The 19,408-nt window shown below is 42.3% G+C and overlaps 2 protein-coding genes across 3 annotated transcripts; both read right to left on the bottom strand.

Annotated features, from left to right (window-relative positions):
* Window positions 1-12,670: 12,670 nt before the first annotated feature.
* Window positions 12,671-15,395, bottom strand: LOC140000557 (uncharacterized). Its single transcript, XM_072030572.1, has one exon. It carries the CDS (start codon window positions 15,289-15,291, stop codon window positions 13,312-13,314), a length of 1,980 nt encoding a protein of 659 aa, XP_071886673.1. The 5' UTR covers window positions 15,292-15,395; the 3' UTR covers window positions 12,671-13,311.
* Window positions 15,396-15,455: 60 nt separating this feature from the next.
* Window positions 15,456-19,163, bottom strand: LOC140000558 (retrovirus-related Pol polyprotein from transposon opus). Of its 2 annotated transcripts, XM_072030574.1 has the most exons (3): window positions 17,768-19,163; window positions 16,797-17,245; window positions 15,456-15,667 (listed from the first exon to the last, which is right to left on the bottom strand). In XM_072030574.1, exons 1-3 carry the CDS (start codon window positions 18,963-18,965, stop codon window positions 15,656-15,658), a joined length of 1,659 nt encoding a protein of 552 aa, XP_071886675.1. In that variant the 5' UTR covers window positions 18,966-19,163; the 3' UTR covers window positions 15,456-15,655. The 2 variants fall into 2 exon arrangements, with proteins under 2 accessions (XP_071886675.1, XP_071886674.1); XM_072030573.1 differs by having other exon boundaries at window positions 15,504-17,245; window positions 17,768-19,162.
* Between the last annotated feature and the right edge of the window lie 245 nt (window positions 19,164-19,408).

The raw sequence follows: 19,408 nt of genomic DNA, 5'->3' as shown, positions 1-19,408 counted from the left end.
TGCCTCATGCCACCACCCGGAACACCATCCTGGGCCTTGAAAAGCAAGTCCTATGGTGACATGGCACCCCAGAAAGAATAGAGTCAGACAATGGAACTCATTTCCGAAACAACCTTATAGACACTTGGGCCAAAGAACATGGTATTGAGTGGGTGTATCACATCCCCTATCATGCACCAGCCTGCGGGAAAGTTGAACGATACAATGGACGGTTAAAGACTACCTTGAAAGCAATGGGCGCTGGGACATTCAAAAATTGGGATACGCATTTGGCAAAGGCCACCTGGTTAGTCAATACTAGGGGATCTGCCAACCGAGCTGGACCTGCCCAATCCAACCTGTTACGTACTGTAGATGGGGATAAAGTTCCTATAGTGCATGTAAGAAATATGCTGGGTAAAACAGTCTGGGCTACTCCTGCCTCAGGAAAAGGCAAACCTATTCGTGGAATTGTTTTCGCTCAGGGACCTGGATACACTTGGTGGGTGATGCAAAAGAACGGAGAGGACTGGTGTGTACCTCAAGGAGATTTAATACTGGGTGAGAATAGCCCATGAACTGAATTGTACCATGTTAATTAATATATTATACTGTATGTTATCACTACCATGATTACTATAGGTGACTAATTAGAATGTATGGAAAAGAGTGTAACCTGAGCATGACATAAATGGTATGGAATAAGGGGTGGATAGCTGTCCTGGTTTCAGTTAGAACAGAATTAATTTTCTTCCTAGTAGCTGGTGGAATGCTGTGTTTTGGCCTGGGATGAGAAGAGTGCTGATAACACCCCGATGTTTTAATTGTTGCAGAGCAGTGCTTATACCAAGCCAAGGACATCTCAGCCTTTTGCTCTGTCCTGCCAACAGGCAGGCTGGGGGTGCAGTAAGAGCTGGGAGGGGACAGACCCAGGACAGGTGACCCAAACTAGCCAAAGGGGTATTCCATACCATCTGACGTCATGCTAAGCAATATATAGGGGTGGCTAGCCGGGGGGAGGGGGCCGGACTGCTCGGGGTTAGGCTGGGCATCGGTCAGCGGGTGGTGAGCAATTGCATTGTGCATCACTTGTTTGTACATATTATTATTATTTTCCTATTATCACCATTGTATTATTATTATTATTATTATTATTATTATTATTATTATTATTATTATTATTATTATTATTATTATTATTATTATTATTTTCCTGTCTTATTAAACTGTCTTTATCTCAACTCACGGGCTTCACTTTCCATTTCTCTCCCCCGTCCCAGAGAGGGAGGGGGGAGGGTGAGCGAACGGCTGCGTGGTGTTTAGCTGCCGGCCGGGTTAAACCATGACACCTGTGGAGAGGCCCATGGTGAAGCAGGTTGTCCCCCTGCAGCCCATGGTGAATGACGACGGAGCAGATCTCCACGCTGCAGCCTGTGGAAGGAGCCCATTGTGGAGCAGGTGGACCTGACCTGAAGGAGGCCCATGGAGATCCCCTCAGGAGCAGGCTCCAGGCCAGACCTGTAGCTCTTGGAGAGGAGCCCGTGCAGGAGCGGGTGATCTGGTGGGAGCTTCCACCTGTGGAGGACCCATGTTGGAGCAGTTTGCTCCTGAAGGGTGGATCCTGTGATACAAACCCATATTGGAGCAGTTCTTGAAGAGCTGCTGCCTGCGGGAAGCCCATATAGGATCAGTTTGGGAAGGACTACATCCCATGGGAGGGACCCCATGTTGGGGCAGGGGAAGAGTGACCATGAAGGAGTGACAGAGGTGAAGCGTTATGGACTGACCACAACCTCCATTCCCCATGTTGCTGCTTGGGGGAAGGACACAGAAGAGGGTTTTAGTTTGCTTTTAGTTTCTCTCTGTTCTGGCCTGCTAGTGATAGGCGATAAATTATATCAGTCTCCCTATGCTGAGTCTGTTTTGCCTGTGATGATAATTGCTGAATGATCTCCCTGTCCTTATCTCAACCCTTGCACCCTTTTCATCATATTTTCTCCCCTTTTTCCTTTGAGGAGTGGAGCGAGAGAACAGTTGTGGTGGAGTTCAGCTGCATAGCAGAGTAAAACTTGCACAGTGAGTGAGTTAGGAAACGTCTGCATTTTTTTATTTGGTATTGTATTGCTGAATACACCCTGAGGTGGGTGTTGGGTGCAGTGTTGTTTAAGAAATGCACAAAGATTTTGATTGAAGATTAAAAAGTTCTTGGTTAACAGTGTTTTGAGCTTCAGAATTCTGAAAATATTATGTGAACATGATTGGAGTTTCTGTTCCTGAAATTGTCTTGAACTCTTAATATCTTCATGGTATTTATGTCAAATGCATTTGGTTGTCTCGCTGTACACAGCTGATTTTCAGATGCAGTGTATTTTGGAGCGAAAAAAAAGGTCATAATATCGTTGGACAGATGTATGTAACACATAACAAATACTCTAAGCTTTTAATTGCATGTATTTAGTTCCCTGCCATTGCTGTTTCACTAACTGGTATCAAAAGATGTTCAGGTGTAACAAATCATGTAACTGTAATAGTTGTCCAGCTTCCAACATTAATTTAAATGATTATCAGTAGAAGATGCACTGTGTAACTGAGTGGTTAAGTAGATAACTTCACATCAGTCTTTTATAATGTGATGATGTTGGTAATTTTTAAGGCCTGCAGTGACAGGCTTCACCTCTGAAATAATGATGCAAATTGTGATCAGCTTCTGAATCATGCTTGGAGGAAGGTTTTTTGCCCTAATACACTAAAATTCTTTAATATTTTGATGAATTTTCTTTGAGAATCTAAGATGTATTTTCCAGGTTAATAATTTAACAGCTGAACATATGTTTACTGGGATACCTCTTAAGAATTTCTTGCTAAGCATTCTAAAATTTCTGGAAGCAGATAGCACTGAATGGAAGGGGAATGATAATGATGGTCTCAATCCTGGACTCAAAAATATTTCTTACAAGTGCAGAACTGGCTGAGTGATTGCCTCCTGCTATGGGTAATGCTGTTATATGCCAAGCCTCGGGCTTTTGTTGTCAAAAGAGTGCTAGCTAGATAATCATACTCTTCTTTGTTTTTTCAGTTGCTAAGACTTCTGAGGTAGTTTGGCTAATTACTGAATAAAAATTACAAGTTGACGAATGAGTAGAATAAACATTTTATATTTGTGGGATTAAAGAACTTTTAATATTTGAGTGAGCCTGGACAGTCTGCTTTCTAAATAAGCTTTCTTCCTAGTTCTTATATCATGGCTAGTAAGTTACAATTGCTGTTACAACAGCCTGGGAATTTTGCAGCATTTGTAGAGGTTTACTTGAGTGGAATTTACTTTTAAACTCTGTAATGTATAATTGCTTTAACAGGATGACTCCTTTAACTTGCATAACAGCAACAGTCCTCGTCATGAGAGATATATAAATCAAAACTTTGAAAATGAAATTCCGCAAGAGAATGGCAATGCTTCAGTTACATCTCAACTAGTCATTAGATCTTCAACTTTTCCTCAGGCAGATGTTCTTTCAAGCTCACTTGAGGCAGAGCATAGGTATGTATTTATTATATAAAATGTTTCTTCATGGTAAGCGAGTGTCTTCAGTTCTTACAAGCTTAGAAGTCAGAATCTGGAAGCTGAGAAGACGATACTTAATAAGAGTTTAAGTTTTAGACATACTAATTTAACATCGAATATACTTTGCTTCTATTAGGCTTGTGTACTGGCATCTTTAACTTGCTTTACTAAAAATTTGATATTTCCTTAATGAAATAAAGCAAACTACATAGAGACTTTCATCCCTCTGATTTTGGGCTGTATATCTAGGAGGAACAACGTGTGTAATTGCTATCTGTATTAATAATACTTCAAATGTTGCATCTTATGTAAAACTCAGTGAACTTTTCCTTGTTAAAGAAATGGATCGTTTTTATAGCTATTTGACATGGTCAGTGATATCACAAGACAATGCAACAGAAAGGGAGAAAGCAACTTCAAAAAAGGATTGAAATATAATTCTAGTATCTCCTAGGTATAACTGCAGTAGCAGGTGATACAGATGAGAATGGTGCTGCTAGGAAATCATAACTCAGTCTGCAAGCGAGCTTGTCATGAGTGCTGTTAATTTCTTACTGTTAACTAAGGAAATAGTCTTTTTTTCAGTGATATTCTATGTATACATTGGACTAGAGAAATTTTCCTTCTGTAGTACCCGCAGAGACTTTCATGACTTCTTCTCCATTAAGAGTATAGAAGGTGAAACGTACCCTGTTCTGTTTGTGGTTTTTCCCTGTTTGTGTGTGTGGACTTCTGCATGCATGAAGACGTTATGGTAGGCCTTTTTGTGGAAAAGTGGACTCGAAGTGTCCAGCTTAACTCACAGGATGCTTGTGCATGCCTAATAACTATTGGCACATTGTACAAAATAAATCTTGGACTTTCCTTCTGCTGGGGGAGTTTCCAGCATGCAGTGATTATATATTCATCCTGTAGGTGTTGAGTTTGCTAATCTGAAATTTTTAGTGTAGTTTACATTCTTAACTGTCCTAGAAGCCTAACGCTGCTTTAAAGAGACAACGTTGCTTAAGTTATTTAGCTATTGCCCTAAATTTTACTTAAATTAACAGCTATATAACTGTTCAATTATACATAATACTATTAAAATCCTAGCTTGCCTGCAGTAAAACTTTGACTCAAATTACTGTTGCTAAAAATATAACTATCACTGAAATGCTTTTGGCATTACATAGTAGCAAGTCTTTTTTTTTTTTTTTTCTCATAAAAGAGAAGCTTTGGACGATTTGTGCATTATTTCTGCTGATTTCACTGCTCTGGCAATCACATTGTCCAGTTAAGTCTAAGCAATACAGAGGGATATAACTTTCGTTTCTGTTGCTGTCCTGTTAACTTTTTTTAAGCAGACTAAGTAGTGCAGTCCCATCCCTCTACAATTTGGGGCTTTTAGTATGGTTTTAATAACGGTTAATGCTGTCATTGGTTGCATGCAGGGTTGTCCAGTGCACATCTGTTGTATTGGGACCTAGGATTTTTTGTAGGGAGAGTTATGTTGAAGAGTGTTTCTTGCTGACATCTGGCTAAATGGAGTATCAGGTACACAACATCAACTTGAATTCATCTAACTAATTCTGTTTTAATATATTCACTGTTCTTCATCTGTGTCAGTACCCTGTGCCAGTTCTGGCATATACTTTTAGAAACATCTTTAATTTTTGTGAGATAGCGGTGTGTTTTGCTTTTGCTTTTTAACCTCTGAAGATTTAAGGTCAATAGACCTTAAGGTTTGCCTGAAGAAGGTGCTAATCCTGTTGGAAAAAACTTTGCAGCAAGAGAATGTACTATCTTTGTTAAATGCCAGTCTTCACCCTCAGATTAAACCCCTGTTTTCGGTGTCTTAATGCTTAAAACCACTTTCTTCATGCTCAGATACTGCTGTACCACTTTTGGTACTAGCTAAAATACTTTGATTATTTCATCTTTTGAGATATCTCAAGTTTAATCACCAGAGGAATGTCTCCATTTCTCTTCCTCCCTGCATCCCAAAACTCGCTCCTAGTTATAGTCTGTACATGCTGCGATATCAGCATTTGCTGTCAGGTGAGACTTGAAAAATTACAAAGAAGCCTGTCCGGGCTCTGACACTAGCATGTGCTAGAAAAATAGAAACTATATGAGGCCATTGCATCCTGAATTGTGCCTGAAGAGCAATGCAGATTTTCTCAGGATTTGATGCAGAAGGTGGTGTAGGTTGAAGTGAGTGATAGCTCCCATGGAGGAAACTCCACCAGCATTCCTTCTGGTTGCTGCTATCCAGGAAAAAATGCAGATTGCCTCAGTGTGAATATTTGCCTCTTTACACTATTTTTGAGGAGGTACACTGTTGTTCCACCAAAGCAGTTATGCAAAGGAAATGCATTCTTTTCCACCTTATATAGTCTTCTTCTAGTCTTTACTATGGCCAAGGTGGCCACCTATCGCCACCTCACTCACCAGACCCTCCCTGTTTACAAGCAACAGGTCTAGGAGGGCACCTTTCCTAGTTGGCTCTCTTTGTACCTGTACCAAAAAGTTATCATCAAGGTGCTTCAGGAATCTCCCGGACCTCTTTGTCTCAGCTATGTGATATTCCCAGTTGATATCTGGCAGGTTGAAGTCCCCCATAAGGACAAGGGCAGCTGATCTAGAGGTATCTCTCAGTTCCTTAAAGAATAGTTCATCAGTGTTGTCATCCTGGCCGGTTGGTCTATAGTAGACTCCTGTAACAACATCCCCTTTATTTGCTTGTCCCTTAATCCTTACCTAGAGGTTCTCAACCGTGTCATTGCTTACTGCAAGCTCTGTACAGTTCAGTCCCTCCATTACATACAGTGCCACCCCCCTGCCTCACCTGCCCTGCCTATCCCTTCTGAAGAGCCTGTAACCGTCCATCGTAACACAACAGTCACAGGTTTCTTCCCACCAGGTTTTGCTTATGCCAGTAATGTCATAGCTCTAGGACTGGGCCAAGGCTTCTAGCTCCTCTTGCTTGTTCCTCATGCTGCATGTGTTTCTGTAGAAACATTTCAGGTGTGCTTCACTGTACCCAATGCTTTAGAGCAGACAGAAGGATCTCACTAGCATGCAGTCCTTCCAATTTTGGCATGCCATCCTATAGCTTATTGCTGACGGGCCCGTTTTTGTCCCTTTCCCCCCTCAAATCTAGTTTAAAGCCCTATCAATCAGCCCTGCTAACTCCTGGGCAAAAATCATTTTTCACCATCTGAGAAAGGTGCTTCCCATCAGGAGTCATTAGATCCAGTGTCATGTAGACCTTCCCATGATCAAGAAACCAAAATTATGTTGGCATGTCCTGTTTTCAGCTAGGATAGTGTTCCATTAGGGCCCATGGATTTGTGGATGTCAAGTTTGCTTAAATGATCTCTGACCTGATCCTCCTTGGCCAAGGGAAAGTCCTCCTTTCTCTGGACTTCCTCTCTTGTCTCCAGGGGTCTGAGATTGCTGAGGGCTGATATCAGCAATGAAGACTGAAGCAAAAAACGGCATTCAGCAACTCTGCCTTCTCCCTATCCTTTGTCACCAGAGCACCCACCCCATTCAGCAGTGAGCCAACATTTTCTCCGGTCTTCCTTTTTCTACTGATGTATTTGAAGAAGCCCTTCTTGATGCCCTTGATATCCCTTGCCAGATCTAATTCAAAATGGGCCTTGTCACATCCCTGCATACTCTGACAGTGTCCCTATATTCCTCCCAAGTGGCCCGTCCATTTTTCCACATGCTATAAATTTCCTCCTTCTGTTTGAGTTTTGCCAGGAGCTTCCTGCTCATCCATGCAGGTCTCCTGCCCTTTTTGCTTGCCTTCTTACTCATAGGGATGCACCAACCTTGAGTTTGGAGGATGTGTGGGAATATAAATGTTGTTTTTGCAGAGTTACATTGTTTAGAAGGAAGGAATGTGGCAGACGACCTTGTAAAATGCAGACAACCAGACTCCTTAGGAAAATTAGTCTGGACAAAAGAACCAAGTAAAGGAACTGCAGTATTTTGGCCAAAATACGGGTCTGACAAAGATTGGGTATGTCAGGCCTTAAACTTGTATGTTAATAACTAATTTCCATTTTCGGAAGAAGAATCTGAGTATGCGGCTTGTTGGATACAAGGATCTAATTTGGTTTTAAGCAAAAATCAGAATAAAGAAGAAAAGAAAGGGGAAGAGACGAGTGATAAATGGGACCTTTTGGATAACTTGCCTCCTCCTTATAACCCCCAGGCTGCAGCAACAGCAGCAGTCACTGTAACACCTTCTCTGAGAGAAGAAACAGGAACTGTAAATAACATTAACTCTGGGAACAGGGGGTACCCCAGACTTGTAAAAGAATTGGAACAATGCAGAAAAGACCTTGAGAATTTTCCGCTCCCTGGTGCTAATACTACTAACACTAATGAAGCTGCTACATATCCTCTCCGTGAAGTGCCGCTGGGACCTAGGCAGATAGGATATGCAAATGCCCCCCTTTCTAGCGGAGAAGTGCAAAATTTTAAAAAGGAAATGAAATCTCTGATTGAGGATCCCATTGGATTAGCAGAACAGTTAGATCAGTTTTTGGGACCCAATCTATATTGCTGGGGAGAAATGATGGCAATTCTGAATCTGCTATTCTCAGGGGAAGAACGAGGAATGATCAGAAGGGCAGCAATGCGGGAATGGGAAAAGGATCATCCTCCAGGAGATGGAGTGATTCCAGCAGAACAAAAGTTTCCAAATGTGGACCCCAATTGGGACAACAATAATGTGCAGGATAGGGTTAATATGAGAGACTTTGAGAAATGGTAATTAGAGGAATTAGAGAAGCAGTACCTAAGTCTCAGAATTTTATTAAAGCCTTTGAGGTTCAGCAGAATAAAGATGAAACCCCAAGTGATTTCTTGGAAAGGCTCAGGGATAGGATGCGAAGGTATTCAGGAATGAATCCTGATGACCCTGTAGCGCAGGGTCTTTTGAATATTAATTTTGTAATGAAAGCGTGGCCAGACATACAAAGGAAACTTCAGAAATTGGAGGGATGGAATGAACAGCCGTTAGAAAGACTTTTGAGGGAAGACTTTTGAGCCTAAGTTATTGGCTACGGAGTGTTTCTCACATGTACCAAACACTGTGGTATATTGTGGGAATAGAAATGTTGTTTTTTCAGAGTTACATTGTTTAGAGGAAAGGAATGTGGTACTGAGATATGCTTACAGTGATAAGAAAGCTTAAGCAGGTGACCTTGTAAAATGCAGACAACCAGACTCCTTAGGACAATGAGGTGAAAATCACGGTGTCAAGTCAAGTCAGATAAGTGAAGAAACATTACCACTTCAAGCAGTAAAAAAGTCAAAAGAAATTTGAAATTTAACAGGCGGGCAACTGAAGGCCATGCATTGTCTATGAAGCATCAGCTAGATTGTGAACCTGGATTACTCACTCAGTGGGGAAACAGGGGAGGGTCCTGTCATCAAAAGGTATATAAGCTGTGTTTTGGAACTAGTAGGCACGCTCTCCTGCTTGTGTGGCGCCCGCCATTGCAATCGCGAATAAATAACTACTTCACTGAGATCCTCGCCTGAGCCTAAGTTATTGGCTACGGAGTGTTTCTCACAGAAGTGCTGCTTGAACACTGAACAGCTGTCTTGGACATCCTTCAGTTAAAATTGTTGTCTTGAAGGTATTAAGGACTTAAGAGACTCATTTTAATCTGTTAACTGTTCATCTTTTTCACCCCCCAAAATGGACATTGCTATGCAAAGTCAGCTTCTTGGAGAAAAACCTGTTACATCTGCCTATATTCTTATAAAATATACCAATTTTTGGATGCAGAAAACATTTCAAATCATCATCAGCCCACAGTTCCCGTTTAAGTTTCACTATATACGAGAATATAAAACTCCATCCTGATATAGTATGTCAGTAAACTATACTTGAGCTTGATCAAACTTACAGAAGCATCAGAGGCAAATCCAGCGTAACAGCAAAAGGTGTAACAGCAAAAGCCTTCAGTGGCTGTAACAGCAGAGGGGCCGATGGCATAGCAGTCCGATCAGTAAAGGAGCCCGTAGCTCCCTCACTGTCTGGCAAACCACACGTTTGTGATTGTGGCTCCACATGGCTCTTTAAGGCCTCAGAGATTGCTAGCCAGGTGCTGAGCAATCCCACTGCAATCTTGTCATTTTTAGTTGCAGAGTCCCACACCTTGAAATCAATTTGGTCCCAGATCATAAACTGTCCGATTGTTAATAAGGAGAATGAGCTGTAAGATTACCAGGACAGTCCTTGTTTCTAAAGATGTATGTTTCCCCATAATGCCCAATGGCTTACCAGAGAGGGGCAGCTGTGTGCACGGATATCGTACATGTTTTGGATGATAGTCGCGGTCGGGTCACTGCGCCAAACTGGCGCCAGCGCCCGATCCACCGTGATCTGGCAGATAGTAGGCGAGTTGATCATTCCTTGAGGCAGCATTTTCCACTGGAATTTGGGGCATTGGCTGTTTGGAGCTTCTCTGGCCGCATGAGTAGTTGCCATAACTTCATGGGCCCACAGGCCCTGGGCTTGCGCCTGGGGGGTGATCATTGTTGGGTCCGTACCCATTAGCCGCTGCAGGCTAGAGCCATATAGTGGGTGATCCGCCCCCGTTACTTGGGCCAGTTGTCTCATACAGTTGTCCTCCCATTCTTGTTTAAAAATGATCATCCCCCCCCCGTCAAAGATCAGTCTACAAGTTTGTTTTATATCAAACGGGAGCATGTCGTCTCCCCCGAAAACGCCATCTATGAGGGTGGAGACCACTGCAGAATTAAGCCCTTTATCCGCAATGGCTTTAACAATCGCTTGTACATCCTTAGGGTTTATTGGTGCGTGGACCCTCTGTCCCCCGTCCGTCACCCGGACCGGGAACACTAGTGTGGCCGATGGGGCCTAGTCGGCACACGCAATCTTAATTTTCCTCCAATCTGTGAGAGGAATTTCTCCCCCTCGCGGTGCTGCTTTATTTCGGATGGAGATATTTTTGCTATCTGTCCCCATTTCCTCCTCCTCCTCCGAATTTGAATCGGTATCTGATCCGGAGTCGGAGCTCGACTGACTAGTCACCTCCGAGTTCCGGTACCCTCCCATCGAGTTCCGGCCTCACCCACCACCCTTGCGGGCGGGCCACTCCCCGCTCCGGCCCCGCCCACTACCCCTGCGGGCGGGCCGTTCTGTCCCTCGTGGCTCACCCCGCCTTCTGCTCAGCGAGGTGTTTGCCCCACAAGAGCATTTCTTTGGATGGACGTTCCGATTGGCTCTCTGCCCCTCTCTTGCACTTCTACCTCCTCCCCGGTCGCCCCCACAGCCGTTCTCTTTCTCGTTCTCCTCCTCCCATTTGCACGTGTTAGTTAAACCTAGCACTTCTTCCCCGCTCCCGCCGGAGGCATCTTCGCCCCACCCTTCGTCTTCTAGTTTGGCGCCGTATTGGGGTGCAGATGGCAGTGGTCTCCCAGATTTCCTCAGACTCTGGTTCCCCACCGGCGCCCCTGGCTCCCTCAGCTGACCCACCCCATATCTTCCATAATTTTGATACGACCTTCACAAGGATTTCCGTCTTCCTTGTTGGTCCAGGAGCGTCCTCCCCGCTGGGCTGGTCCCGCCGCTCAGGCCACCATTCACCCGAATCCAGGAGTTTTCCTGGGTTTCGGCACCACTTGTTGCCTTAAGGGGGCAGTGGCGACCTGGTTCAGGAACGGCATGGCGACCAACCCCAGGCCGCTCGGTCCATCGGCTCACAGACACCAATGTGGTGGATGGAAAATGGCGTTTATTGTCGAGTCACGTGGTGTTATATAGCCAAGGCCCACAACGTCACTTCCGCTTGCTTACGTGACAGACCACGCACTACTGTCCATCAAGGGAGGGGCTCCACCTTTCCGTACAGCGCGACATCTTCTGGCCGCCAGACCCTAACTACCCACACTTTATTGATGTAACTTCATCATGCTGCCCTTTTTTTTTATCTTGAGGGCAGGCTCCCCTCTTATACCCTACTCTCCACAGCAGTTCTTTTCAAAACAACTTTTCATTGGTCAAACAACTTTGAATATAAAAACAACAGCAAACACCCAGAAACATCCATGCCTCAATGGCTGGAGAACAAGAGACCAGCTGGAGAAAAAGAAACCTGAGACTGCATGGAGTCTCCTGAATCATCCTTCTTTGTTCCCTCTAAACTCTTTTATATTCCTGGTGGCCTCATCATTAAGAGTCAAATGTTATCTCAACCATGGGGCTTTCCAACCCCCATGGCCGCATTCCCAAATCTCCCCCTTCTTTATTAATATCAACCATTTTCTCGACATGAATTACCACTCCATATATAACAGTAATAACCCTTGCTAGTTTAGACAGGAACATACCAGGCAGGGGAGAAAACGAATATATGTCCATATGCACCACCTAGTATCCGAAGTCTCAGCTAATGCTTTGCAGTACAGCGATGAGGAAGCACCTGTCGTTAAATTTCTCCGTGCACTAAATCTTGACTAGCTGATACTTTCCATATACAAGTGACGTCGGTTTATGTTGGGTCCCAGGACTCTCCCCATATTTTCTGACGTTTTACCTACTTGGATAAAAACGACTGGATTTCTTAGACAAATTCTAGTCCAAAAGTCTAGGACTTTCAGCTTCTCACTCTGTCCTGCCAGCGGGCAGGCTAGGGGTGCAGCAGGAGCTGGGAGGGGGCAAACCCAGGACAGCTGACCCAAACTAGCCAAAGGTGTATTCCATACCATCTGATGTCATGCTAAACAATATATAGGGGTGGCTAGCTGGGGTGGGGGTGGGGGCAGCTGCTTGGGGTTGGGCTGGGCATCAGTCAGCAGTTGCATTGTACATTACTTGTTTTGTACACATTATTAGTAGTAGTACTATTATCATTATTATTATTATTCTTTTCCTGTCTTAATAAACTGTCTCTATCTCAATCCACAGGCTTCATTTTCCCGTTTTTCTCCCTTTCTGGGAGGGGGGAGATTGAGCAAACAGCTGTGTAGTGCTTAGCTGCTGGCCAGGTTAAAGCACAACATGGTGGCACCAGCCACATATTGATATGCCTGTTCCTTTCAGTACTGATCCCTGCTACTGGAAGGAAGGTCAGAGCAAAACACTACCAATGCTGATTTAAAGATCAAAGCCGAAATTTCCTTAAGTGGTATATTCTTTATTGCAGCGCTGGATGCACGGGGGATCCTTCCGCCTATCGTGCATGTTTGAAGTGACAAACTATCTCATATTTATACAGCAAAACAATGAATATTCAATTAGCACCTATACATATTCATTACCTAACCCCGCCCACCCTCGCTTCGTATGCTAATTAGCTTATCAGTCCTTGCGCTTGCGCAAAGCCTTCCAAGAATTGTGGGCCGGGGTCTTCAGGATGTGAGCAGTGGTCGTTGGGAGGAAGGCCGTAGGTCTTCCTCGTAATGCACTTTTCACCTTTGCTTAATCAGTTGTTTTCCAATCTGTAAAAATGCTGAGTTGGCTTTCAATTTAACTGAGGGTCGGCCGATAACAGGAAGTCTCAGTTAACAAGACAAAACAATTGACTCAAGTTATCTCAAGTCTCAGCCTGACTAACGGTTAACAGATACTGGGATGTTTTCAAATAACAAGATGCTTAAACATAACAAAAGGTCTACAGATAACAAGATGTCGTTTACTTTGTCCTTGCTAACTTTTAACCACAAGCTTTATTCTATCCTAAAGTGAGTTTATACTATATCATTCCCCCCTTTTCTGGAAAATCTAGTAAATTCTTTTACTTAATACGGAAATTTTCTTCCCAGTCTTTATGATATGTACCCCTCAATACCTTACCATGCACATTTGTCAAGGAGGCTAACATGGACATTCGTTGTAACAATTTCCAATTCCAAACAAGTAATACAAAAGACAATATTAAACTTATACCAACTAATATCAATAAAACAATAATTGGGTGACTCAATGTGTTCAAAATCCCAGTTGCAGTTGGCGACCATCCAAAAAGTGTATCCCACCAGTTGTGACTTGTGTCTCGTTTCACTCTTTGCAAAACTCTGCTTATTTCCTTTGTATCATGATGGACAGTAATTAGAGTCTTCTCTCCATTTTCCTGAATGCCTTTTAAAATTCTAATCAGGTCTTGGTGTTTAACTAGTTGCTTTACTAGTGTGAGGTTCATCCCAATAGGTGTAGGTAGTAACTTATGATACATTGTGTTGTTAGACTTGATCAGCTGGTGGGATACCACTGGTGCCAAATATAGAAAATCACACCCGACGATTCTAACAAAGTTACAAATACAAAAATTAGAATGATTTTTGCTATGGAGAGTTATATTCTCCTTGTCTATTTCTACAAAATCACAAGCAGTTCTTAAACAAACGCACCCTTTACCAACATATACAAGCACAGTCTTTTGACTAGTATTTGGATGAATTTCAAAGTGGCAGATACCTTGCTCCGTGTCAAAACATACATCCTGAGCCTCAATTGTATTACTTTCACAAATAAATCCTTGTTGTTCCCGGGTAACACATGATTCTAGATTTACGGACTGCCATTTTCCATTCTCCATTCGTGCCCATGTTCTATGCTCTGAAGGATAAAGCACTGTCTTCTCATGGTTTAATCCTAGTGCAAGGATCGGGTGAATAACATAAACTGTAGCATTACGTATAGTAAGCACAAAGGCAGTAGCCATGTTAACAACGGGATCATAAGTAAAATTCACCAGGGTCCACCAAGACTGGAACTTCTCAAAATCATTGGCATTGTCCCAAACTGCCTTTCGGATTTCAGCTGGAAAAATGCCTTCACTTCCTTCCCTAATAATCAGGGCAGCCGTTGCCTGCAACCATAACTGTGCTTGCATACAACTAAGAGCTAAGGATACATTATCTTGAATCATACTAAGTGCATCTATTATTAGTTTGTGGTCTTGGTCTTCTGCATTTTCCCATTTCGGTAACACCTTTGAAACTTGCCATTGGCTAGTTCCCAATGCCAATAAGGATGATTGTAAGGGTTGTTTTAATTTTGTCAAATCACTTGTTGCTGTGGCTAGCTTATTCATTAATATTTCTGAATCAATTCCATTTAAAATTCCTAACCCTGTTCCTAGCATTCCAGTTAAGTCTCTTCGTGTCCTGCCCCTGAAGTGCACTTGCTTCTGTGACCATATTGTCCAGTCTTCAAATGATGTTCTTAAGAAAGGAGAACAGGCTGGTTGAACTGCCGAGATGTTGATTTGTATTAGCAACTCAACACGCTTGAGTGACCATTCTGGATTAAATAACAATTGCTGTTGGCCCGTGTTCCTTACTACATATGGGCCAGTTTCATAAATTTTGGGTTCCAGTTTGATTAGAGGTGGGGCGTGGGTTGTAGAGGGTCTCACTGTTGTAGGAAGTGCCGCATATATTGTAAAATTTAACATGAGGCCCTCACCATTATTGACTTTGGACTGTTGGCCATTATTATTATTCCAAAAACAGCTGATTTCTACATTCTCTGTTAGTATAAAATTATACCAGCAATCCAATTTACCTGGGCGAATACAACCCTCTTGTTGTCCATTTTTGGAAATTGGTTTAACCAGAATCCCCGTTGCTTTCTCGTCAGTCGTTCCATTAAACATTTGACACCCTATTTTAATTTCATCTCCTATGGTTCTTTGGTGTGTCCACCCTTCCCCTAATTTTCGCCATTCTGATGGTTTATATAAATAGTTAACATTTGTTCGCCAGATGACCATGACTGATAACCTTCCATTAAGATTCTTGTCCTCTGTTGTTACGGCTTCAGTCCAAGGCCACCCACCATTCTCTATTATCACAGAGGCACCTTCTTGAATCACAATTACAACTATAAGCCATAAAAACAAAACAATTCTATGAACAACTCTTCTGCCAACCATATTATCAAATACTCCCAACCTTAATGTCCTCATTTTGTTCGACTAAGCTTTAGTTTCAGTTCGTCGTCACCTGGTGTTACTTTCCAAGGAGCTCGTGGAGCCTTCTTCACTCGGGAATAGTGGATCCAAGCAGCTTGTTCTCTAATCTTGATAGCAGTGTGAGTTGTCAGCAACACTTGATACGGTCCATTCCATTTTTCCTCTAGGGGTTGTCCTGAAAAAGTCTTTATATATACATAGTCCCCAGGCTTAAAGGGGTGGATTGGTTGATCCAACCCTCTAGCTCTGGTCCCTAACACAAATTTATGTACTTTATTTAATTGTTTTTGAAGTTCAGTTATATAAGTATATAAATATTCTGATCCCAGCTGCGTTAGATCCTCCCCACCAAATAGAAATTGATATGGCCTTCCATATAAAATTTCAAAGGGGCTCAAATTCTCTTTTACTCTAGGTTTAACTCTAATTCTGAGTAATGCTAAAGGGAGGGATTGAGGCCATGACAAATTAGCCTCTTGTCCGATTTTAGCTATTTGTTGTTTAATTAAATGGTTCATTTTTTCTACCTGTCCACTTGCCTGTGGTCTATAAGGGGTATGTAGTTGCCAATCTATCTTTAAGATCTTACTTATCTGTTGTACCACCTGTGCACAAAAATGTGAACCTCTATCAGAAGACATTGCTGCTGGAATCCCGTAGCGTGGTATTATTTCATTTAACAAGACTTTAACCACTTCTCTTGCTTTGTTTGTTCGACAGGGAAAAGCTTCGGGCCAACCAGAAAACGTGTCAGTCAAAACCAGTAAATAACGAAACCCCCCTTTTCTAGGGAGTTCTGAAAAATCAATTTGCCACTGTTGTCCTGGATAATTTCCTTTACCAATTATTCCAAATTTTATTCTATTCTTAGTATTGGGGTTGTTACGTAAACAGATGCTACATTGTTGAGTTACTTGTTTTATTGTTGTGTATAAATTTCATCCTACTAATGTCTGACTCATGCTCTTATGCAACGTGTCAGCTCCCCAATGTGTTTTATTATGTTCTGTGAGAACTATGGGCCATGTCAAATTAGAGGGTATTATCACGTGGTTATCTTTTAAATATACCCATCCATCTGGTTTCCTTTTACCTTTCAAATCTTCTATTAATTTTAAGTCTTCTTTTGTATAATTTGTTTTTTGGTTCCTGTACATAGTTTGGATTTTACCGTCTGGTATCAAAGACAATGCCTTCACCTCAATTATTTCAGCTGCCCGTTTAGCCTCCTGATCTGCCAATCGATTTCCAATTTCAAAATCAGCATTCCCTTTTTGGTGTCCCCGACCATGCATGATAGCTACCTTTTCTGGTTGTTTTACTGCCTCTAACAACCTTAAAATTTCTTCAGCATGTTTTATCTGTTTTCCCTGGGCAGTCAACAATCCACGTTCTTTCCAAATTGCTCCATGAGCATGTACCACGCCGAATGCATATTTAGAATCTGTCCAAATGTTTATTTTCCTTCCTGCTGCTAGTTCCAGTGCTCGTGTAAGAGCAATTATCTCTGCTTTCTGGGCGGATGTCCCAGGGGGTAATGGTTTAGACTCGATCACCTGTTGAGCAGTTGTAACAGCGTATCCTGCCTTATGTTGTCCTTGTTTTACAAAGCTGCTTCCATTAGTATACCAAGATTCATCAGCATCTTCTAAAGGTTCTTCCTTAAGATCGGGTCGACTAGAATACACAGTCTCCATTGTTTCCATACAATCATGAGTTATAGGTTCATCCAGAGTTCCGCTAAGGAAAGAAGCTGGATTTACGACGTTAGTGACCACAATTTCCACATCATCTTGTTCTACTAATATTGCTTGATATTTTAAAAATCTTTGTGGTGAAAGCCAATGATTTTCTTTTTGTTCCAAAACTGTTGAGACCGTATGGGAGACTAACACTGTCATTTTCTGTCCCATTGTAAACTTCCGAGCTTCTTGTATATTGATAACAACAGCTGCAACGGCTCGAAGGCATCCGGGCCATCCTTTACTTACTTCATCTAATTGTTTAGAGAAGTAAGCTACTGCTCGTTTATAGGGACCCAATCTTTGTGCTAGTACTCCCAAAGCTATCCCTTGTCTCTCATGAGAAAACAACCAAAAGGGTTTCGAGAGATCCGGTAATCCCAAAGCTGGAGCTTGCATCAATTCTCGTTTAAGTTGTTTAAAGGCATTTCGTGCTTCTCTAGTCCAGACTAACTTTGACTGATTACTCTTTATCAATTCATATAGAGGCTTTACCATTAGTCCATAATTATAAATCCAAAGGCGACACCAACCTGTCATTCCTAGAAAGGTTCGTAGTTCCTTTACCGTTTGAGGTTCTGGAGTCCGGCAAATGACTTCCTTACGTTCAGTTCCTAGTTCTCGCTGACCTCCCGAAATTCCAAATCCCAAGTAGGTCGCGTGTTGTTGAACCAGCTGGACTTTCTGTTGAGAGACTCGATATCCATTTAAACCCAGAAAATTAAGGAGACTTATAGTCCATTGAATACAACTCTCTTTAGTCTCGGTAGCTATTAAGAGATCATCTACGTATTGTAACAAAGCCCCTTCAGTGTCCGGAGGTGTCCAAGTTTCAAGTTCCTTTGCTAATTGGTTTCCAAAAATAGTGGGGCTATTCTTGAATCCTTGTGGTAGCACTGTCCACGTTAACTGTGTCTTTCTGCCTGAGTCAGGGTTTTCCCATTCAAAGGCAAATAGGTTTTGGCTTTCAGTGGCTAAAGGTAGGCAGAAGAAGGCATCTTTTAAATCCAGTACGGTAAACCAGACTTGACTATTCCTTAATTTAGTCAGCAAAGTATAAGGGTTTGCCACTACTGGATGTATATCCTCAGTGATCTTATTTATGGCCCTCAGATCCTGAACTAGCCTATATCTTTTTCCATCTGCCTTTTTAATAGGCAATATGGGTGTATTGTATTCTGATTCACATTCAATCAATAATCCATGCTGTATAAATCTATCAATTATCTCTTTAATTCCTTTCCTATCTTCTATCCTCAAAGGATATTGCTTAACCTTAACGGGTTTCTCTCCTGGCTTTAATTTAATAATTATTGGGGTCACATTTTTAGCTCTTCCAGAGACTTCAGTGGCCCAAACTCCTGGATATACTTGATTTATGATTTCTAAGGGTATTTCACTTTTAGGGTCTGTTTGTATTAGTGCCAAGCTTAACACATTTATTAGTTGTTCTTCTCCTATCCTTAATTCAATTTTCCCCTTTTCAAAGATAATTTCTGCTTCTAATTGTTCTAACAAATCTCGACCTAATAGAGATTTTGGAGATCCAGGCAGGTATAAAAATCTATGTATCCCCATTTGTTTTCCCAATTTATATTTCAATGGTTTTAAGAAAAAGGCTTTTTCTTGTTGGCCAGTGGCTCCTATCACAGTCACAAAGTCTTTATCTTCTGGTGTTAGTTTCTGGTTCAGCACTGAATAAGAAGCTCCCGTGTCTATTAAAAATTCCATCTCCTGTTCCAATTTCCCTAGCTTAAGTTTAACCAGTGGATCTGCTAGGGTAGAGTCCCCCGGTCCCCCTCATTGGTTCGTAACCATTACTAGCTTGTTTCCCTCTTGCAGCTTCGGGCATTCATTTTTCCAATGTCCTACCCCTTTACAATAGGCACACTGCTCAGCCCGCAAAGAGGATCGCATCATCCTTCCCCCCCTTCCCCTGCCTCTAAGAGGCTCTTCCTGTTTTTGCAGGGCTGCCACAGTGGCAGTTGCAATTGTTTCACCTAACTTTCGTCTTTCATTCCCCTCGCGATTTCTGAACACCCTCCAGGCTTCTTCTATTAATCTTTCTAGATCCCTTACATCTGGTTCTTTCATTTTCTGAAGCTTTCTTCTAATATCTTCTGCCGATTGACCTAAAAATAGAGATACTAACTGAAGTCTACCCCCCTCTGAGG

The sequence above is a fragment of the Anas platyrhynchos genome, chromosome W (genome assembly GCF_047663525.1).
Source record: "Anas platyrhynchos isolate ZD024472 breed Pekin duck chromosome W, IASCAAS_PekinDuck_T2T, whole genome shotgun sequence".
Lineage (NCBI taxonomy): Eukaryota > Metazoa > Chordata > Aves > Anseriformes > Anatidae > Anas > Anas platyrhynchos.
Note: the sequence above shows the minus strand (reverse complement) of the source record. Positions and strands in the feature narration are given on the sequence as shown.